Source organism: Pseudorca crassidens, chromosome 15 (genome assembly GCF_039906515.1).
Source record: "Pseudorca crassidens isolate mPseCra1 chromosome 15, mPseCra1.hap1, whole genome shotgun sequence".
NCBI classification, from domain to species: domain Eukaryota; kingdom Metazoa; phylum Chordata; class Mammalia; order Artiodactyla; family Delphinidae; genus Pseudorca; species Pseudorca crassidens.
Genome location: NC_090310.1, coordinates 63,613,017 through 63,636,154, shown reverse-complemented (window position 1 = coordinate 63,636,154; position 23,138 = coordinate 63,613,017). Strand labels below are relative to the sequence as shown.

The 23,138-nt window shown below is 53.2% G+C and overlaps 1 protein-coding gene across 1 annotated transcript in view; it reads right to left on the bottom strand.

The window, feature by feature from the left end:
- The window catches only part of EFCAB8 (EF-hand calcium binding domain 8), a gene marked incomplete at its 5' end in the record, with an annotated part of 46,647 nt that overhangs the window by 9,342 nt on the left and 14,167 nt on the right, over nucleotides 1-23,138 (bottom strand). The window contains 9 exon segments of the mRNA XM_067708502.1: nucleotides 3,590-3,720; nucleotides 5,729-5,802; nucleotides 7,772-7,896; nucleotides 8,431-8,515; nucleotides 8,736-8,841; nucleotides 11,552-11,687; nucleotides 14,117-14,217; nucleotides 16,448-16,584; nucleotides 22,840-23,008. Of these exon segments, the coding sequence (XP_067564603.1) occupies nucleotides 3,590-3,720; nucleotides 5,729-5,802; nucleotides 7,772-7,896; nucleotides 8,431-8,515; nucleotides 8,736-8,841; nucleotides 11,552-11,687; nucleotides 14,117-14,217; nucleotides 16,448-16,584; nucleotides 22,840-23,008 (1,064 nt within the window).

Here is a 23,138-nt window from a genome sequence, read left to right as displayed (position 1 = left end):
GGCCGCCGGGAGGCCAGGGAGAAGTCACCACGTCTCCACCCAAGGAGAGAGCGGCCCCCAGAACCCTGCCCTGGGCTCACCCTGCCCCCGAGGCAGGGCCAGCACCGCCAGCAGAGCGGCAGCCCCCGCTCAGCCCGAAACCAGCAGTACCTGGAGGAGACGCCCACCTCTCGCCTGCACATGAAGGCGAAAGCAGCCGCGAAGCAGGAGCAACTCCTGCAGCTGCACCACGCTCGCCTCGCTCCAAGGGCGAACCTAACTCGATCTGCACCTTCACTATACCGGGACGGCTGTCCTCCCACTCATGACACAGACCAAAAGGTGGAAGGGGATCCCCCAAAGGCTAGGGGAAGAGAACAAGGTGTCCCTGCTACGTGCTGGTCCCTGTGCTGGGTGCTGTCTTGTGAGTCACCTGGACCCCTCACACAACCCTGAAGACTGTCATGAGCCCTGTGCCGTGATGAGGACACAGAAGGAAATAAAGGAGCTTGCCCAAGGTCCCATGGCTGGCAAGGTGGGGGGGGGGTCAGTGTTCAGACCCAGGGTGGGCGTGGCAGGGAGAGGCAGTAGGCTCAGGAACCAGAGCTCCAGGACAGGAAACGGTGTGGCAGGGCTGGAGGCCCGGGGGATGGGCGATGGGGAGCCAGGAGGCCGTCGGGGTGCTCAGGAGGGCCAGGGGACCCAGGCAGGGCTTCTGGGAAGATCAGGGGAAAGGTCAGGCCCAACAGCCCTCACAGGCCCCAGAGCCCTGGGAGCTCTGTGCCTTGCGTGTGCTATTCCCTCACATCCACACATCCTGCCCCGCCAGCTCTTTCCACTCAAACTCTCCCTTCAAAACTCAACTCCAAGGCCTCTAACGCAGCATGCTCTCCACTGAACTTGCCCCTGAACTGCACCTCTGCTACTCCCCAGGGAACTAAGCTTGGTTATCACCCTAGAGGCTCCCTCTCCTGCGCTCTCATTATTCACCTGGGCCCCAAATCCTCTTTGTTCACATCCCACCACAGCCCAGGGCCCCCTCGTTTCTGCATCAGCCTCCCAGGAGGGCCTCTTAACCTCCCCCCTTGCTCCCACTCCCCTGAGCTCCCCACTCCACAGCCAGAAGGATTCCTCTAAAAGTCAAAACTTCACCAAAAAACCCTGGTCAGGGAACTAAGATCCTGAATGATGCGCCGTGCGGCCAAAAGAAAAAAGGACATTAGAAAACTTCAAGAAGAGCATACCAAATACCTGTATTGTCAAACCAGATAAGTCTCCCTCCATGCTTATGTGTGCAGAGAAATGTTCTGGAAGAACAGTCACAAAACGTTACTAGAAATCATTTCAGCCTGATTCACCCATTTATTCAACAAAGATTTCCTGGCTCCTATGCCCTTCCAGGATGACCAGAGGTGCAGACAGGATGCCCTTGCCTTCACTGGAGCTTTTCTTCTAGAGGAAAACAGCCTGTGCAAGTAAAGGAACACAGGGACAGGGAGACGGACATGTACACATCATGGCAAGTCCTGCAGGGAAATAAGCAGGTGGCTTTGACATGACGGCTGGCTGGAAGAGACCAGGTCTCTGCACAGATGGCTGCTGTGCAGAGAAGGGACTGGAAGGTCAAAGGGGACGCAGGGAAGAGGTCTACAAGGCCACTCCAGAGGCAGAATTTGGGTTGGCAGTGCCAGGCCCCACCTGCAGAGGCTACGCCCCAAGAGAACATCACCAGAACAAGAGACCAGCCAGCAGTCAATGGTGCCACCTGCTGGCCAGTGTGTGTACTTCATACAGACAAGAAGGAACGGGGTGTGTGCTCATGTGTATAACTATATTCTGCAACCCACCCCTAAAATATATCTCAAATCTCTCCGTCTCCATGCCAGGCAGACTCCAGACCACCATCACATGTAGTCTGGATTACTACAATGGCATCGTCACTGGTGTCCCCATCTCCCCTCCTGCCCACATACGTACATTCCACTTGCAATAGAGCAGCCAGAAGGATGCTCCCACACACCAGAGCACACCATTCCTCAGCTCAGAACCATCCTAGAACCTTGTCTATATCTGATTTCAAATAATCATAAAAAGATATTTTTGAGACACTTGGGTAAAGATTAACTTGGACTAGTACTAGTGATATTAAAGCATTATACTATTTCTCTACTTTTGTGTGTTTAAAAATCTTTCATAATAAAAATGTTTAAAAAACAAAAACAAACAAAAAAACAGGCAGAGAGGAGCAATGCAAAGGCTTGGGGGCAGGAACATGTGTGAGCCACAAGGGGGCCCCGTGTGGCTGGAGTGGGAAGGTGGCAGGCAGACCAAGGAGCCTGTCATAGCCTCCTGCCCTTGAGACCCAATAAAACAAGAAGCTGAAAGACATATCACAGACATGAGGTAATACTCCCACCAAAGCAGAGAGATGGACCTCGGCAAACCAGCTCCAAGCAAAATCCCACCACACCGCCCCACTCAAACCACAAAAACCAAAACAGAAGATTCCCCACCGCCACAGGCATACACACCCCTCCTCCAACCTGCAGTTAGTTCCAGGACTTGGGGATTGGATAAGGGAACGGAGAGAAAAGCCCACAGGATTCCGGCTTTATTTTCAGTGCTTGAATTTTTTACATATGTACGTATACCTGTGTGACTAACAGTTGAGTATTTTTTTTTTTTTTTGGCCGCACTGCTCATCATGCGTGGTCTTAGTTCCCTGACCAGGGATTGAACCCTCGAGCCCAGCAGTGAAAGTGCAGAGTCCTAACCACTGAACCACCAGGGAATTCCCAACAGCTGATTTTAAAAAATAAAAAAGACAGAAGATGAAAAGATGCCCCCTGGGGTAGAGGAATCTAGAATGAAGGAAACAGATTAGAACCATCTCCAAAGAATTAATGTGGCCAACTAGTGAACACACGCTATGTACAACACTCACTCATGTAAGCCCTGAGGTAAGTGAAGGGCTATTATCACCCCCTTTTACAGACAAGAAAACTGAGGCTCACAGAGGTGAAGCAACTCACATTCATTCCTTCATTCAGAAAACATTTTTCTGACTGTATCCTTACACTATGTGCTAGCTTCTGTGCTGAGTTTTGTGTATAAATTGGTGGATAACAGAGGCCTCATATTTTTGCTGCTGGTGGCAATGCCAGAATGATTAAAACCAGATTCCATAAAAGTTCTTATCACAGGGAAAAAAATGCACAACTGTGTGTGGTGATAGATGTTAACTAGACTTGTGATCATTTCACAATTTCAAATCGTTATGTTATGCGTCTTAATATAAGCTTAATATAATGTTATATGTCAATTTTCAAAACTGACAACCTCAATTTAAAAAAAAACAGACTCCAGAGCCCATGTTCTAACCACCACACCTCACTGTTGGCCCACAGGACACACAGTGCTTCCTTGGACCCAGCATGATCCACAGGACACGGTATTACTGCCCACAGGAGATGCCACTGTCCCGGAGGCAGGTCCCCTCTCAGGAGGGATGGCCACCTGCGGCTGAAGTGAAGCCAGAGTCCCGGAGTCACTGTCACCACCCACCCCCTCCCAGCCCCACCACCTCTGCCTGGAGACAGGTGCTCCTTACTTGAGGCTCTCTGGGACTTCGGGCGGCAATATGGTCAGCACCAGAGAGGACTCCTCGATGGCTGAACAGGAAGCCACCAGGTTCAGCTGGGGGATAAACTTGACCTGTTGACACCAGTTGGGGTGGAGAGCCTGGGAAGACAGCAGTGGTGGTGGGAGACCCAACCCAAGGACGGTCATCCGGGCCCAGCCACCAGATGGGCTGGAGGGGCCAAGAGATCCCCAAGTCTATGCCCCTCTAGTTATCACAGCTCTGACAAAGTGCTCCAGCCCCACAGTCCTAGCCCAGGTCATGTGATCAGGGGTGTGTGGCCACCATTTATCAGTGGAACAGGTTACAAGCACTGAAATCTGCTGTTAGGTGAACTCTCGCTTATAAGTTAGAGGACAGGCAAGGTCTGGCCCATCCTAATACCACTGTCTGTGGCCCCATGCCAAGGGGGAGGGAGGATGGATCCAAGTCCGCCTAGTCCACAGTCGCTGTCATCCACGGGGCGCCCACCATGGGTGAGCCTGCGCTTCCCGGCCCCACCGCTGTCCGTGTTTGTCGGGAAGTGGTTTGCAGTGAGCGAGGATGTTATCTGGTACAAGTTGGGTGAGATTGGGACTTCCCCGAGACTGGGACGTCCCTGGCGGTCCAGTGGTTAAGACTCCGCGCTCCCACTGCCAGGGCCCGGGTTCGATCCCTGGTCAGGGAACTAAGATCCCGCAAGCCGCGTGGTATAGCGAAAAAAAAGATAAAGTCTGGGACCCACAGGTCAAGGGCATGGCCTGGCTGGACAGGTTCTGTGTTCTGGCCCAGTGCTTGGCCTCCCAATCTGGAGATTTTCCTCTCCAAGACAAGAATGGAGGCGAGGTGAGCTGGGTTTTGCATGAGTTGTTTCACCAAGTGTCTGTCGTGGTGAAGGCTGGAGGATGATTTGATCACCAATGGCCAATGACATAATCAATCATGCCTGTGTAATGAAGCCTCCATAACAACCCAAAAGGTGGGGTTCTGAGAGCTTCTGGGCTGGACAACATGTGGAGGTGCAGGGAGAGTGGAGACCCGGACAGGGCATGGAAGCTCCGTGCCCCTTCCACATACCTTGCCATCCTCATCTCTTCCATCTGGCTGTTCCTAAGTTATATTCTTTTCTAATAAACCAGTGATCTAGTAAAGTAAAACGTTTCTCTGAGTTCTGAGCTGTTCTAGCAAATTAATCGAACCCAAGGAGGGGGTCGTGGAAACCTCTGATTAATGCCAGTGGGTCAGAAGCACAGGTAACAACCTGAACTTGGGACTGGCATCTGAAGGGGAGGGCAGTCTTGTGGGACCCTTAAACTGCGGGATCTGACGCTATCTTGGGGTAGACAGTGTCAGAATTGAGTTGAATTGTAGGACACCCAGCTCGTGTCAGAGAATCGCGTGGAGATGTGGGAAAAAAACACACGCTGTAATGGGTGTCAGAATCCTATAAGCACTGCAGGTGAAGGGGTGAAGGCAGAGGCTGATGGAGCAGGGCTGTTCCAGGCTGGCTGGTTGGGGACCCAAGGGAAGTAGAGGGGGGTGTACAGTATGTGGGGGGAGAGCACAGCAGCCTGAAGGAACGGCGTGTGTCAAGGCCCTGAGGTGGGAAAGGGCTTCGTGTTCAGAGAACAGCCAGGTTGCTGGCGTCTCTGTGTCAGAGAAAGGAGGAGAAAGGTAGAAAGCGAGACTGGGAACAAGCCAGGGGCCAGGTCCGCTCGTGTCCTGATGGTCGTGGGGAGCACTTGAGATTTTGTGCAAGACAAGAGAGCTACTGGGGGATTTTGAGCAGAGGAGTGACATGACTGTATTTCTAGCTCAGGATTCCTGAGGCTGCTGAATGGAGAAAGCACTGCATAGAGAAAGGACGTGGGGAAACGGCGAGAAGCCGCTGCAGCCACCCAGGAGGGCCGGTGCCTGAGCAATGAAGGCGGTGAGAGAGACCAGTCACACCTGGGATGGTTTGGCTTCTGCACAAAGAGCGGACGGGATCCAGCAGCTGCCTCCACCCCATCCCCAGAGACCAAGCCCCAAGGGCAGAGACCAAAGGGCAGATCCACCTGCTGCATTTTTGTTTTTTTACCTGTGTACAGCTAATTACCATGGTTACAGCCAAGGAAAGATCCCACTTACCCTCAGCCGGTAACTTCTATACATAGGGGACTTCTCATTTAAGAGCTTCCGTGTGGAAACATCGGTCCAGTGATCTGATAGGGGAGAAAATCAAGGCCCATGTCACCAGCTCTCCTCGTTTGTAGAACAAGCAAGACCTCAGAAGAACCCTTGAGTTGGTTTGCAACTCCCATGCACCCCAAAAGGCTTTCCCATCCAAACGTTCACTCAAGCCTCCCTGTGTCCTGGTAAGTTCAGTGGGGTGAAGTCGGCACCCAGAAAACAGACCGGGGCCAATAAACACTGCTGCCCAGAGTCCCCCTGCCAGCTCCTAGCAGAGCTGGAACCAGATTTCGGGGCTCCTCACTCTCCCCAGCTGGTTGAGTCTCCATTAGGGAGCTCTGACTCTGCTGGAGTGGAGAATGAACTGAGATCCTGGGCTCTTATTCATTCTGAAAATAATCATTTGGGAGTTTGCCATCATGCTTCAAACTACTGAATACATGCCCCCCCTTGTCTGGCAAATACAAGTTCCAAGAAGGAGAAGTTGCACGCATGCGTCGTAAAGCAAGCGTGTCTGGCGCAGTAAGCACAGCCTTGCCCTCCCACTTTTCTCTCCTTCCACCTTCTAACAAATCCATGAACTGACTTACCCCATTTGAATAAGGGAACTGAGGCACAGAGAGGTTAAGCAACTGGATCTAGGTCATACAGAGCTGGTCTGTCCAGCCCCTCCCAAGTCAGCATGCTGCTGGGCCCCCCTTCCTGTTTGTCCCCAGCCTTCAGTCAGCATGTGGCATGGAAGGACTCCCATCCAACACTCTAGCCTCATCTGCCTCCCCTCCAATTTCCTGTCCACCACTCAGCTCAAAGACCACCAACTCCTGTGCCAATTCCCAGGGTGGCACAGAGCGACCACGGTGGGTTGGGTCAGGGCAGGTCGGGCACCAGGGGCAGAGGCAGACGAGACAGGACACAGCAGGGTGCCAGCCCCCTGCTGCGTCCAGGGCAGGATCCACCTTCTGTCCGGCCAGTGGCGGATGCTGCCCCAACAAGCTGGGCAGGAGGTGTCACTGAGGCCTGGGGGCCCCTGGAGCCCCTGCTCAGAAACTCTGGCTAGAAGCCCAAGTGGCCATTCTGGAGTCGTGGATGGAGAGGAGTCAGTGTCCCTGGGGGCTGGGGCCCCCTCCAGATGGACACGGTGCGGCCTGGAGGCCTGACACTGCGGGTCGAAGGCTCGATCCCAGGCAGGGTCCAGTTCAGATATGTCCCCGACAGCCCCAGGCCCCGAGGCCTCGGGATCTCGTGCCCCTAGGCAGAGCAGCCCCAGACAGCATCCTCCAGCATTCAGTCGGTTTGGGATACAGCCTAGCAAGTGGTTCAAGTGCAGGCTCTGGCGCAGACTGCCTGCCTCAGATCTCAGCCACGCTTAGCCACTGTGGGGCCAGTGTAAGCGCGTCTCCCCCTAAACCCCCGGCTCCTCCTCCCTTAACAGGCTGTGACGACAGCAGCCCCTCCTGGCAGCAGGCGGGAACTGCAGGAGGTGACTGCCCAAAGCGCTCAGCACCCAAAGGCTCCGCAAGTGTCCCTGTGCTGATTCACGCTGCTCGTGCGGAGTCGGGCCTTCCTCCAGGCGCTGCGAGGAAGCGCAGCCTCCTGGGCAGCCTCTCCGCCCCACCCCAACACCCACCCACAGGCAGCTCCCAGCCAAGGAGAGCAGAACCCTCCTCACGCCATGGAGGAAGCTAGCGCCACCTCCCCAGGGCCCAGAGCGGGTCACATAGCTGCCACAGGTTCTTTCTTCCTGGTATGAGGAGGGTCCTGAAGCGCCCCCACCTCCGCCCCGGCCCTCACGTGCACTACTTCCCACCTCCAGAGAGATTGCCCATCTCCCCAGCCCCGTCCCGTGTCCCGCTGTCACGCCATCACCCCATCTCCCACAGGCGGCTCTGAGCTGAGCATGTGGGTGCACCGCCTTCCCAGGGACTCTCGAACCGGGAAGCAGGGAGGGGAAGGAGCTCCCAGGGCAGGACCATCTCCCCCCACTCCCCACATCTCCGCTACCCCATCTGGAGGTCCTGGGGAGGATTCAGGGGTTGAACAGCCCATGGGTCACATCGTTGGAGGTGAAGACGATGACATTGCCTTTGGTGTCCCCATAGCAGAACACAGCCCTGTGATAGTCAGACCTGGGAAAAGAAGGAGACAGAAGAGGCCACGGAGCCGGCTGGGTGTGTCCAGTGCAACCCTCCGCCCCTCGCCGGCCTCCAAGGCCCTTCTCCACCTTGGGAGCGAGGGCAGATCCCACACAACTTTCCAGCCTTGACCTCAACAGCTGACAAGCGTGGGCCCAGCCGCCCAGATCCAGACCGTTGGTGAACCAGGTCCAAGAGAAATCAGCACTTTTTCTTAACCAGAATAAATGAATCCCTGGTCCTTCAGCTGCTCTTTGTCAAGTCACCCTACTGATGGACCATGATGTTCCCAGAGACACAGTGGGACATGCTGGGTTTGATGGCTGACTTGGTGAAAGGAAGAGGGGCCGACAACAACTCTGAGGTCTGAGTGACCATGAAAGGGGACCCAAGAGAGGAGCAGCTTGAGGGGAAGAGGACACAGGCACAGAGGGTGGGGATCTTTCCAGTGCTGCTTCCAGAGAGGCTTTCTGGGGGTCCCAGCCCCACTGCTGCCAAGCCCCTGCCCCGGTCTCCCACGAGACTCACCAGTAGTTCAAGGTCAGGACGCAACTGTCCAGATCGATGAAGGTGAAGGCCCAGACACATTTACGGTTACTGATATCAAAGAACTCTGGGGAAGAGACAGAAGGGGAGGCACACATGAACCCAAACCCATGTCCCAGGCCTCAGGAGTCTCTGGTGACAGTGAGAAGCCTCACTACTCACCACCCAGCAATACTCCCAGGGGACTCTAACTCATGCTCACAGTTGGCTGGGTGACAGGGCTCTCCAAGTGCAAAGGCATGGCTTCCAGTGGCCAGGCACCAGCCTGGGGAACCTCGGGGCCTCACCTATCTTCTGGTCGGTCGACACTATCGCAACCAGGTTCATGTTGTGCAGACACACCATGTCGATGGCCCGCATCTGCTGGTTGTGGAGCGGATGGATCTGGTAAAGCTGCCAGAGGGAGAGCAGCAGAGACCTGGGCTGCGGAGGCTCCCCGGGAGAGCACGCCAGGAGCACAGCCTCCCCGCAAACCCTCTCCTGCCACCCAAGGCCCTGGAGCCAAGCACAGACCTGGTGTGGAGCCCAGCCTTACCACCAACTACCAACGGTGGGGTCTTGGCTAAACTCCCTGACCTCTCTGAGTCTCAGTTTCCGTATCTGTAAAATGAGCTTAAAGAACACTCATCCTCACAACCCTTTAGGGAGTTTGACAAGCTCATCAAGTTTTAAATGTGCATAGTTTGTGATCCCAGGATCCATTCCAAGAGGCATCTACAGATGTGTTTGCAGGTACTCACAGAGAAGTGTAAGCAGGAACGGGCACTGCTGCCCAGCTACAACAGCAACAGGCCAGAGTCTGCCTGGAAATGACGCCTTACAAACCCACACCACCGATCACGGCCCGGACATTAAGAACGCAGGAGCTGTGTACATACAATGCAGAATAGTTGCCTAGACCTGTTACTAGTGAAAAAGCAAGGTGAAGAGCAGCATTATAACGTGCTACCATCTGTGTATTTAAAGAGAAGGGGTCGGTGTATGTACAGGCTGTCCACGGAAAAGCACCCCCAAAGTGGCCACAGCAGTTGCCTCCAGAGAGGAATTAGGGTCTGAGAGAGGAAGACCGACTTTTCCACGACCTGCTCCTCTCTGCCTGAATCTTTTTTCTCTGATTTTTATTGACATGTAATTGACGTATAACACTGGTATTCGTTTTGTTTGTTTTGTCCAAATCTTGTTTACCACCTGCCAGTGTTGCCTGGTCCAAGTGGCTTATTAACGAGAAACCGTCCTGCCAGGTTGTGAGGAACGAATGGAACCGTGACAGCTAAAGCATCCATGTGCTGCCGGCGTTGGGAGGAGCTGGGCCGGCATGAGTGCCGCCCACCCTGGTGCCAACCTCACACAACCCTTACACAGACAGAATCTGAGCCGGCACTCCAGGCAGGGGACACCACAAGCAAAGGCAAGTCAGCAGAAATGAGCTGCCACGCCCAGGGAAGAGGGGGCCAGCCCGACAGGTCTGGGTTGGAGAGGACGGGCCATGAGTGAGGTGTGGCCAGCGGCGGAACTTGTATTTTACTCCCTGAGTAGCGCCACGCGGGCTCCGAACTGTCCCATCAGAGCTCAGAGCACCAAGAGCAGGGGCCTGAGCTAACGGCTGGGGCAGGGAAAACAATGCACCAGGGCCCCCAAGGCCCCCCTCTGGCCCAGGGCTGGGGTCTAACCCACACACAGTGGAGGTGATGGTAATGCTCATCACCCCCAAGACCCGCGTTCACACCAGAAACTGAGAGCCCTGGGGAGACTCAGAGACTTGCCCAAGGTTGCACAGCTGGTAAGCGAAGCCCAGACTCCAGGGCCTTCCGGCTGCACAACCATGGCCATGCAGTGAGTGCCCGAGGATGGTGCTTGGCGGCTCACTCTTGCCAACATCTACTTGCCAAAGCAGCCCCTCAGGGAAGGATGCCCAGGTCTGTGGGCCTTCTTGGGGAGCCTCCCTCTGTCCTCTTTGGCCCTCCCAGGCTTTGGCCCTCAGGAGAGCTGAGGTGACCATGTTGTAGCCACAAGCAGGAGCTCAGGCTATGATGTGCCCCCCTGATAAGCACACAGAGAAAAAGAGGGTGGAATGTGCCAGAAACGCCAGCCTCGGGAGTACAGGTGAGAATCCCCTTTGATCCTAGGCTACCAAGTGCACCCAAGAGAGTCACTAGAACTCCACACACCTTGGTTCTCTCCCTTGGCAACTGGGGTCAGGGGGATGATACAGAATCCTCCTGCCCCAAAGGATGACCCCTGATGCAATTAGGAAACACTCTGCAGGCACAGAGCATGCTCACTCAGCCTTCTCTGCAGAGCTGGGCCCTCCTCATCTGCTGGAGGACTCTGGCCTGGCCTGGCAAAGGCAAGTACACAGGGGTTTTCCCGAGCATTCTATCATTTACCGCGCTTGGCCAGGAGCTGACGGCACAAACGACCATGACAATGACGATGTCAGCTTATGTTTATCGGGTGCTTGCTGCGTGCCTTGCCCTGCTCCCAGCACCAGGCATGGATTATGTCATTAAATCCTCCCAACAACCCTGCCTGTAGGGGATACTATTATTAACCCCACTTGACAGATGAGGAAACTGATGCACAGAGAGCAATATAGTAACTTCCAAGGTCACAGAGCTGGGGGGTGGTACAGTCAGAGCTCTACGTCTGGCAGTTGGGCTCCGGAGCCCATGTTCACAGTCACTGCGACTTCCTCCCTGGTCCAAGCAGAGGATTTGAACCAGCAGGACTTGGTGGTGGAATGGGTGTGACAGAGAAAGGAAAGGAGGTTGATCTCCAACACGAGAACCCTGGTGGATGACGATGCCATTCACTGACCTGGAGGCACAGGAGAAGGAAGCCTGGTGGGCAGGGAGGGCTACAGTGACATTCAATTTGAACAAAGTGGGTTTAGGTTATCTGTTGGACATCTAAGTGCAATGGACATCCAGGTGGAATCCTGCTTTCAGAAAAGAAATGCGAGGCTCATGGTCCCATGGGGAAGCCAGGACCTGCTCCCAGGAGCAAGTGTGGCTGTCTAGCCCACGGGTCCAGAGAAGGAGCCCACTCGGGTCCAGGGCATGAAGGCAGAGACTTTCCAACCACCCACGTGGGCCCCACTCACCCTAAAGGAGCTGGTCAGCGAGAAGGACTCCGACCAGAACTGCAGGATCCCGTCCTTGGTGACAGTCAGGAAATGCCCTATCTTCTTGCGCCGCTGGACTAAGAACTCCACTTTCACAATCTCACACCCATGATTCCTGCGGAAGGTGATAAGAGAGAGGAGCCCAAACCAAACCAGAGCAAAGAGCACAGAGGAGGAAGGACACAGCTTCCCTCACAGGCACCATGAGAAACTCGGGTGAGTTTCTGTGAGACGTGGGCTCTGCCCCTCCTCCAAAGGGGACTGTCACCGCTGACAACCGTGGCCAGAAGGAAAGGAGACCCACATGGGATGCTGGGGTGACACGGGCCTCCCAGAGCAGTAAGTTTATCCCATGAAATAGCCAGTCAGCTTCCTCATGATGGGATGGGCCAGATGTCCTTTCACAGGAAAAACAGCCCACAGGAGGCGAGTGGAGTGGGGCTTGTGAGGAAAACTGCAAAATAGCAGTGTTTCCAGCAACTACTCTAGTGCTTAGAGATGGAGGGGGGAATAGGGTCCAAGAACGAGATAAAAGTAGATAAAGGGACAGTGAGAAATCAGGGCCTTGTGAACCCAACTCTTCATCTCCAAAATCATGCCCTGAGCATAGCTAATAGCTCCTGGGGCATGCCTGGCCTCACAGGAAGCCACTGAACAGCCTTCCCAGCGAACTTCAACGCCACCTTCCAGTGGCTTCTTTCCCGTCCCCAAGCTGGCTAAGCCAACTGGCTATTAAAGGGCCAGACACAGCACAGCACTCTCTCTCCCACTCGATGTGCCCACACCTCTGGGCCCCAGCAGGGCAGGTGATGTTGCCTCACCCTACAGGGAGCCAGGGGCTAACTGCCTTGAGTTATGTCCTGGTTCCCAGCAGAGCTGGGACTAGAACCCAGGCACCTCGACTCCGACTCCAGCCAGAGCCCTTTCCACACGTTGCCATGGATGTGAGCTGAGCCGTGACTTAAGGATAACCCACGTCACTGGGAAATTCTACTGTGTTACAGACTCTGCACGAGAAACGGGGACTCGTTATCTGGACACGGCTCTCCCCTCTCTCTTGCCCTCAGCCCACGGCTCTGCTCAGAGCCTGACCAATTTTCTCAGTCACCTCTCTAGCCGTCCCTTCCAATTCTGCCTCCTCTGTCAGGGTCAAGGGACTGTAGGGAACAGACCCAAGAGGTGAGAGCTCTGAAGTGAAGAGTGCCCCAGGAAGCTGTCCCCTCCTGAGGTCTCAGCTTCCTCATCTCCACAGTGACAGCACCTCCACGGGATCAAGGAGATGGTGCACTGGCTGAGCTTGGCCCAGGCTCAGTCCAGGTGAGCCAGTTTTCAAAGTTACCCCTTCCTGATGGTGATGAAATATTATTTGGCTATTTTCTCCACCAAGCTGGACATGCCCTCCAGGTTAGGAGGTTGAGCAAATAAACAGGAGAAAACAGGGACAAGCTTCTTGTTTCAGGCCCTTGGGATCACCCTGGGGAATCAAACGTCCCAGGAAATAGACCAGCAAAGGTATGACGACACCCAGCAAAGTTTCCATGTAGAAATTTACGGTTGCAAAGTGTGTCATCACTCATATTTATTGGCTATTCCTCAAATCTTGACCAAATTGTTTTCAAAGTTACCCTTCCGTGGTTTTCATCGCACCATCTTCTCTATTAAACTTCAGGTTGGTTGAGGGCAGAGACACCCTTGTGGTCTTCTCCGTGGCCTGCTCTGGGTGTGGTCCCCAGAGACAAACTCACCCACAGCCCCTCTGGTTATAACCAGGCCACAAATGGAGGCCACCACACCTGTTACCACAGGACCTGGCTCCCAGGCCCCGGCCGCCTGCACGGGGCATCTGGTGCCCCAACCAAGGCAGACTCCGGGAGGAGAGCAAGAGGCCTGCAGCAGCCCAGCTCAGGAAGCCTGGGCCCACGGGCTGGATCCACTAGAATGTTCCTCGTTCTTAGGGAGTTTGGAGGGGTGGGGGCAAACAGGGCCAGGGCGCAGAGAGAGAAGGAGCCACATGGAGGAGAGCGCCCGCGGGTCAGGCACAAATCAAGGCAGGGACAGGAGCCACTTGCACCAGGAGTGATGCAGGGGCTGCTCCCGAGGCCCGGTGCGGGCTTGAGCAGTCTCCTGTGATGGCCCTCACTCCTGTCACCTCAAGGGAAAGCCCTGTCCCCGCTATGTGAGCCATCTGTACCCTGTGGATGAAACCACAGACCTGCTCAGCCCCAGCCAGAGCAGGAAGTGGGAGCAGCGTCTATGCTGTGGATACGGAGGGTCCAACAGAGCAACCCCACCACTGTCACTTGGCCTCTCTGAGCCTCAGTTTCCTTGTCTGAAAAATGGGGACACAATGAGGGGCTGCTCAAGCCCACCTATGGGGTTGTGAGGCTGAAACAAGCTAAAGAATACAGAGCTGCAGGCGTGGTGCCAGGCCCACAGTGGCCCCACAGACAGGCGCGGGGACTTAGGAAGGGGCGATGCAGGGCTGGCCCCAGCCTGGTCCAGACACAACCTTCAGTCCAGGGAGCCCAGGGAGAGGCTCCTTACAGGGGTATGATCCTCATGGGAAGGTGGAAGCGCAGGTAGCACTGGCTTCTCATCATCTTCTCCTTCCCCTTGAACTCACGCATCACGTAGTCCAGGTACTCCTGCTGCCTCAGGAAGAAACGCCAGCAGGGAGGGCGTCGGCCAAACTGGCAGAGCACCGGCTTCCAGTGCCTCGCCCGTCTCTCCCAGCCCCTTCCAAGGGGCTCCGGGAGCCCCCAGAGGCTCTGGCCGAGGGAAGAAGCCAAGCACCAGAGCTGTTCTTGGATCTGGATCGGCAAAGGGCCTCTGTGCGTGCATTTGTGAAGACAGCACAGCAGCGCCTCCCTCAACGCGTTTCTGTAATCCTAGATAATCCTCACATCACTCCACATTTGCCATTGCATCTGAGTCTCTTTATTCACCCCACTTTATGGATAATAAGACTAAGGCCCATATAAGTATAGATGAGTTGCCCCAGCTCATATATCAAGAAGTCAATAGCTGGGGAGGACCCATAAGCCAGGCCACGAAGGCAAATCTAGACTCTACTGACCAGCCTCACGAAAATATGGCCAAGGCTGAAATGGGCCACCATATGAAGCTATGACAAGAGACAGGGGACTTCCCTGGTAGTACAGTGGTTAAGAATCCACCTGCCAATGCAGGGGACACGGGTTCGAGCCCTGGTCCGGGAAGATCCCACACGTTGCAGAGCAACTAAGCCTGTGCGCCACAACCACTGAGCCTGCGCTCTAGAGCCTGCGAGCCGCAACTACTGAGCCTGAGCTCTAGAGCCCACGAGCTGCAACTACTGAGCCTGCGCTCTAGAGCCCGTGAGCCACAACTACTGAGCCCACATGCCACAACTACTGAAGCCTGCGCGCCTAGAGCCCGTGCTCCGCAACAAGAGAAGCCACCACAATGAGAGGCCCATGCACTGCAAGGAAGAGTAGCCCCCACTCACCACAACTAGAGAAAGCCCACGCGCAGCAACGAAGACCCAAAGCAGCCAAAAATAAATTAATTAATTTTAAAAAAACAGGGAGTTATGAAGAAAGATCACTGTGTAGATGACAGAGTGCTGGAAACATATTTATTATAGAGTATTAAGAGAAATGAAAACAAAAAACACACATAAAGAGACAGAACGTAGGGGTTCCCTGGTGGCGCAGTGGTTGAGAGTCTGTCTGCCAATGCAGGGGACACGGGTTCGTGCCCCGGTCCGGGAAAATCCCACATGCCGCGCAGCGGCTGGTCCCATGAGCCATGGCTGCTGAGCCTGCGCGTCCGGAGCCTGTGCTCCACAACGGGAGAGGCCACAACAGTGAGAGGCCTGCGTACCGCAAAAAAAAAAAAAAAAAAAAAAAAAGAAACAGAATGTACATCTATGCTGAGGGGGAGGTATGACAGAGCTGTTAACACATGGGCTCTTGAGGCAAAATCCCTGGGTCTGAAGATTGGCCCGGCTGCTAACTAGCTCTGTAACCCTGGCCCAATTTATTCCTCTCTTGCTTCAGTTTCCCAATCTGTCAAATGGAGGTACATTACCAGCACCTACCCCATAGGATTCCTGTGAGGTTTAAGTATAATAATATATAAACTGCTTAGCACAATGTCTGGTGTAAATGCTAGTTATCGTTGTCAGCATTGCTACATCAATACATCAGACTGGTTTTTTGTACTTTACTGTGTTCTTTTGCATTCTTAAATGCTGTACATGCACTGTAGAACATTTAAAATCAGGGGTAAAAAGCATTATTATTAATATGCTCTAAAACCCTGACTTTTTTTTTTTTTTTGCGGTACGCGGGCCTCTCACTGTTGTGGCCTCTCCCATTGCGGAGCACAGGCTCCGGACGCGCAGGCTCAGCGGCCATGGCTCACGGGCCCAGCCGTTCCGCGGCATGTGGGATCCTCCCGGACCGGGGCACAAACCTGTGTCCCCTGCATCGGCAGGCGGACTCAGCCACTGCACCACCAGGGAAGCCCAACCCTGACATTTTTTGATTTAACAGCCACTGAGTGACCATAAAGGGTTAAGAGATGTTTGTGGCACCGGCTGGAATCCCCTGAGCCAAATGGGAGGCTGGTGTGCAGGAGAGCCACGTGGCAGGCGGGGGTCCTTGCCGCTCACTGCTGTGTGCTCAGCCAGTCTCGGGCAGGGGTCACTAGCGTTTGTCACATACCCTCCTGTACCCTGGCAGGGGAACAAGCTGCAGTGAGCCCAGCTCACAGGGGTCTCGGGAGGGCCCCCTCAAAGACTCCAAGTGTTCCCTCTATCCAGCAAGCCCCCCAGAGTCTACCCCCCTCTTCAGCCCTCCACGTGCCCCACTGACCAGCCAAGGACTGCACCCTCCAGCCACCTGAAGCAGCGGAGGTGAGGCCGTTACAGTTCATGTCCACCTTCAAAATCAGCGCCTCTATCATCTCGATGGACGCATTGCTCAGAATCTTCTTCACAGCCTTAACGAAAGTCTTCATGTCCAGGGCTTCAAAAGAGAGAAGGAAGAACACCGTCCACTTCACCAAAAGTCCCTCGGCCCCATCACCAGCCACAGCGTTCCTGGGTATCTGGGTGCTGAGGGGGAACACACAGAGGATCACGTTGCCGGGTCATGTTTTGCATCTCATCTGTTCAACATGCGATCACCCAAAAATACTGGCTGCACACCTGCCGCGTGAAAGCACCATGTTGGTCCCACGGCAGTGACGGGGGTGGGTACTAAAAAAGATCAGATCCCATTTCTGAGCAAATCAGACAGACCAGGCATTGAGACAAAGAAAACTGATGAAAACTCCAAAATAAATAAATAAATACAGAAAGAAGAAAAACATAAGTAAACAATGGCAAGAAACGGACATAAATAAATTCAAAGCTATAGAGGAAGAGGTGAAACACATCTTTTAGAGGCAATGAAAATACAAACTTGGGCTGGAGGGAAAGATGGGCAGGGGAGAGGCAGAGGGGCTGGGATAAAATTTCTTCCCCTGCTGGGTTTTGTGGCTACAGGGGTATCTGTCTGCAAATGGATCAATTACTCCTGTCTAGATTTTTTTAAAAAGAATCACAGTTTTTAAAAAGAACTTCTAGAACCCCCTCCAAATATCTGGAGCTTTCGCCATGGCCTGAAGGCTGCTCCTCTCGGACCTCACCTCTCACCACCATCCCCTTCATTCTCTGCTCCAGCCACCATGTCCCCACACCATTTCTCACCCTGCCACCTCAAGGCCTTTGCACCATCTGGTTCCTCCACAGGGAAGCCTTTCCCAGGGACTCTCGAAGGGGGCGGCCCAGCCCCATGCCTGGCTCCTACTTCCCCCCAAACCTTCCTCCTTACCAGCCTGGACATGAGCTCGGGCAGTGCAGGGCTGAGCCTGTCCCCTCTCTGACTGGGTCCTCAGCACGCAGCAAATGTTTGTTCCCAGAGTGTTTCTGTTGGCACTGGGACATGATGACTATGACTGGGGACCACTACCATCTGCGTTTATTCTTACTGATCACCTGATGGTGGCGGGTGGGGGCGGGGGCGGGGTGGGGGTGCTGTGAGGAAACTGTGGCACAGAGAGGTGGGATCGTGTGCCCAAGGTCACACAGCTGGTGAGTGGTGGCACCCAGACCATCCCCAGCAAGCTGGGGTCACGCTCCCACCCTATTCCACGCTCCTCATACAACACCCAGCACGGCACTACAGCAACATTTACTGCTAAACTGAGGAACAAATGAAAGCCTGAACGAAAGCTGCCCTGCTTAAAGAAGGAGCCATCCTGCTGACCTGAAGCGACAGCCAAGAGCCTTACACATTTGAGTGACATGTAACAGCCCCTCCGTGTATCAGATGGATGTCAGGGGACAGTCCCCGAGCACAGAGCTGTCCCCTCTGGAAAGAGCTGGCAGTCAAAGGGCCTTTGTGCGGGTTTAATGAACAAACTCCTCTTGACAACACTACAGGGAGAGTCCCTTTCATTGGTGTTTAAGAACTTGTATATATTGTCCACTGCTGTATTATTTTAATATCCTTCTTAAAAACAGTTTACTGAAAAAAATTTGAGTATAACAAGAGAATAGACACAAAGGTGTCCTGGAAAAGAAATGTACACTGTGGGAGCCAGTCAGGTCCCCTGCTCATCACGGCTAAAAGGAAGTGCTCACCCCTCACACCAAATGGTTCACTAACAGCTCTCGAAGCACAAAAGTGGAAATATCATGTCCCTGCGGAGGGGGCCCCTACATTCCCTAGGATCAGGCAGGAGGGACTTTCTGGGCGGCTCCCTGACTCCTGCCAGCTCACTCCTCTTGGCCCCAGTGACCTCGAACCCCACCCTCGGGGCCTCCTCCCTTCTGGCAGCCAAGCACCAGCCAGTCTCGCCTCCCCGGGCTGCTGCGTCTCCCCCAGGCTCCGTCACCTGCTCTGTCCTGTCGCTCGTCACGTGCCTCAGCTCTTCCCATCACTGTCCCTTTCTTTTCTGCTGGACACTCTCCTTGAACGACCTCATCTATTCACCCATCTCTACATCTCAGGAGAGAATTTCTCTCCATGTCCCTGAATATTTCCAAGTGTCCCCCCGGCCCTTTCAACTCAGCATGTTTAAAATCCAATTTCTTATCTTTATCCCGAAACTTGCTCCCATTTCCTGTGTTTACCATCTCTGCTAACGGCATCACCTCCACCCAGTCACCCAAGAAGAACACCTGAGGGGTGAGTCCTGTGGTCCTAGAATGGTGCACTGTCATTCTCCCCATCTTACAGATGAGCACACAAGAGGCACAAGAGGTGCGGGATTTGCCCAAGGACACACAGTGGTGCAGCGGGGATTTGAAACCAGAAGACTTTCTCCTCTCTGTTATAATCTCCAGGACCCCATGTGAGGCCATCACATGATGAGCTCTTTCAACAACCCCCCCAGGCTCCACACCCAGCCCGACCTCCTGGCCACCATGACACTTACCTTTCTCAAACAGGCCTAGATGTGCCACCTCCCCATCAGCCCCACTGCCGGAGTTCAGGGCCCTGTGACCCGAGGGCACCCACCAGCCCCCCAGGGCCACCTGGCCCCCCAGCCTTGCTCCAGGATGCCCCGCTCGCCCTCTAGCCCAGCAACACCTCTCCTATGGCAGGCCCCTGCCTTGACCCTCCCTGTTCCCCATCTCCTGGGAAACTCCCACTTCACCTCTCCAGGCAGGTCAAGGATGACCTCCTCTGAACACAGTGGGGCAGGAGTCAGGGGTGGAGGAAGGGGGAGAGGTTCCCGCTGCACCCACACCTCTCTGTGTTGTCTGAACTTTCTACCCATGTACTCTTCCAGTGCCAAGTGCCCCCAGCTCCCCGCCCCTTTCTCTTCCTTTCTTTGTAATGCCAAGAGGTAGGATAATGGATTATTTATCTCTGTTTTTTATATACTTATAAGCATCTAAAAAAATAAATGCTAAATTAAAAATACTTAAGAAAAATGTTGTTTTATAATAACTTACATGGGAAAGAATCTGAAAAATAATATATATGTGTAATTGAATCACTTTGCTGTATACCTGAAACTAACACAACACTGCAAATTAACTATACTTCAATTGAAAAAAAGAAAAGAAAGAAATGAAAAGAAAAATGTTGTTTCCTAGCCTCCACTCTGCCCTCCAGGGGAAATAAGTACCTGTTCCCCACGCTTGTCCAGAGCGCATGCCTGCCCTTCTCAGCACACAGATCATGGAGGACAGGATGATGCTGCACACTGGACTTACAGCCCTGCTCTCACTGAAGGGGCCTTCTTTCATCTATTTTAGCATCTGAGGTGCTCCACATGGTGGGGGTGCCCGAGAAGGCACAGGCTTTGGTGCCACAGGACTGGCCACTCTGTCGGGGCCTGTGGTTGATGCCTGTCTGCGCAGAGCCCCCAGGTGCCTCCCGCGGACAGTCAGGACCCCTGCTACAGGGCTTCTGGGAGAACTGAATAAAATCCAGCAGAGGCCTATATAAACCATAAGGCCCGGCAGAGCTTGGTAAAATGTCTGTTGGCATAAAAGGTGGGTGGCACTCAGACTGTGTGCCACCCACGTCCACCCAGGAGCACCTGAGCAGAAGGTAAGTTCCCCCTGCCTGCAGGCCGAGCTGCAGGGCCCCCTAGCCCGATGGTTCTCCCACGACCCCTGAGCAGCCTGCAGCCTCCCCCAGGCAGGCCCCACCGGGCAGCGGGCCAGGGGTACGTGGACACTTTCAAGACCAGCAAAACCACTACAGCCCAAAAAGGGAACTTGCAGAACAGGGAAGAGAACCATGTATCTCCCCTCTTCCCTCCGAGGCAAGCACAAATGGCCAGGGTTCCCGAGAAACGGTTTCAAGCCCATGCTCAGAATTCACCTCTTTTAAAGGTTTCTGAAAAAGGGTCCTATTTTCCCTTACCCTCCATCAGCTAAGAGTGAAGTTTCCTTTCCTCCATTTTAAAACCACGGCCAGTTTTCTGTTTTGTTTTTTAAAATGAGGAAGCTCTTTTTACACTGATAGGAAAAGATTTCAAGACATATTAGGTCAAGACATATTCAAGAAGGGAAACTAGATAAAAATTATTTTTTAAAAAAGCAAGGAGTAGACAATTGTGCAGATCCTTCACAACGTATACGGATATCAAATCATCACTTTGCACACTTTAAATACATTACAATTTTATTTGTCAATTATACCTCAATAAAGCTGGAGGAAAAAAAGCAAGGAATAGAGCAGTGTAGACAGTAGTGCATATGAAAAGGAGGGGGAAGCAACTACAGGCACTCCGTGCTTCTGAAGGTCACAGGAAACAGAAGGCAGTAACGCCTGCAGGGACTGCATGCTGGATGGAGCAGCACAGTCTGGCCCAGGGAGACATTTTCTCTGTATACCAAGAAAAGGTATCATGAGAAAAGTGCCTTTTGAATTTTTTTTTTTGGAAAACGTTTGTAATGCAGCATTGTAAAAATACTGCATGGTGGTCTGCTTCGAAAAGAGGGAGAGATAACGGCACCTTTTGAATTTTGAACTGTGTGCCTATATTACCTGTTCAAAACAAAAGACAAACAGAATAAAAACTGTGGCTAAAGCTGGGGCTGTCGGGTCCTCTAAGACACAGTGGTGGCACCTCCTGGCCGCCAAATACCGACACCCGAAGAACTCTGATTAGGGACAATCTCAGTTTCAGGTCAGACACAAACTGTCCCTCCCCCACCTCACTTTGCTCTTCTTAAACTGACCATTTGTTACCCTTTCCTGCCAAAACACAGTGTGGCTGTAAAACTCAAATTGAGGGGGCAAGCTGACATGGCCCCAGCATTGGCACTCAGAGTCTAGTGGACAGAAATAAAGATGACTTTAAGTATTCCAACAGGAATAATTTAAGTTTATGTGTATCTTCCCAAGGGCATAAATCAAGCTCTAAAGAGAAAAAAAGTTTGATGCACAAAGGATGTTCTTCACAATGTTATTTAAACTCAATAAAACCTAAATGTTTCATTTAGGGAAATGGCTTAGTCAACCAGTAGAGCACTTGCATTCACTGCTAATGATGATTCAGAAGACCACATAAAGTATGAAAAAACCCTTAAGGAATTAACATTAAGAGAAAAAGAAGGGTCTGAAATTACATAAAGTACAATTACAGACATGTGAAAACACACATAGCCATCTGGGGCAGAGAGGCTGACGGTGGCCCCATGATGGCCACCTCCTGGCGTTCATGCCCTCCTGTGATCCCTTGCCTTTGAGTGTGGCAGAACCTGTGACTTGCTCCTGACCAACAGAATACGGCAAAGGTGACAGGATATACGGGACTGTGTGTGCATGATTATGAGACTGTAGCACACATCGTGCTGGAGTTGCTATCTTCCTGCCTGACTTGAGTCTTGAAATCAGCCGTGTTGGTGAGTCCCACAGGGCCAGGAACTGGGCGGCTCCAGGAGCTGAAAACAGTGGCCCTTTAATAGCCAGGAAGAAACAAGAGCCCTCAGTCCTGCAGCTTCAAGGAGATGAATTCTGCCAACAACCTGGTGAACTTAGAAGTGGATCCTTCCGGGACTTCCCTGGTGGTCCAGTGGTTAAGAATCCACCTTCCAATGCAGGGGATGCGGGTTCAGTCCCTGGTCGGGGAACTAAGATCCCACATGCCGAGGGGCAACTAAGCCCATGCACTGCAACTACTGAGCCCTTGCGCCTCAGCTAGAGAGCCCACGTGCTGCAAACTACAGAGCCCATGCGCTCTGGAGCTCGTGTGCCACAACGAAGGGCCTGCCTGCTGCAACTAAGACCCGACGCAGCAAAAAAAAAAGTGGATCCTTCCCAGTCAAGCCCCAGATGATACTGCAACCCCAGCTGACACCTTGGCTGCAGCCTAGTGAGACCCTGAGCAGGGAAGCCAGCTAAGCTGTGCCCAGACTCCTGACCAACTGAAATGGTGAGATAATAAACAAGTGCTGGTTTAAGCCACTAATTTTGTGGGAATATTGCTACACAGCAATAGAAAATGAAGCATACATATGAAACTGTTTGGAAGAAAACATACTGAAATGCTGATAGAGATTACCCAAGTGTTTGGATTAGGGGTATTTTTTTCCTCGGTCCCAAATAGCCTCTAGTAGGCTTACAATACCCACACAGTATAACGATGAAAAGTTTTAAAGGAGATACTGGATATAAAAACACTTGTCAAGTCTGCACCCTTCACCTACACCAGGTCCTGGGTCCCTCCCTGTGCAGAAGCCAGAGGCTGAGCCCATGACGTAGCCTCACCTCCAGTCGAGTCGACCTCATCTTGAAACGTTTTCTCCATCTGGGCCAGGTGTGGCTCAGTGAACAGCTGAGACTCGTGTTGGAAGTCGGATGTCTGGCTAAGGGAGACGGATGGTGTCGGGGAGCTGAGAACCTCCTTGTTCTTCTGGGACCCACCTGCAGAGGACACCTGGAACACAGTTGACTACAGGAACCAGGCCCTGAGAGGGGTGATTTCCTGAGCTGAACAGTTTCAGCACATCTTATTGAAAGAGCACACCTTTGGGGTAGGTAGTGTTGTGGTGTGTTACTTACTGATG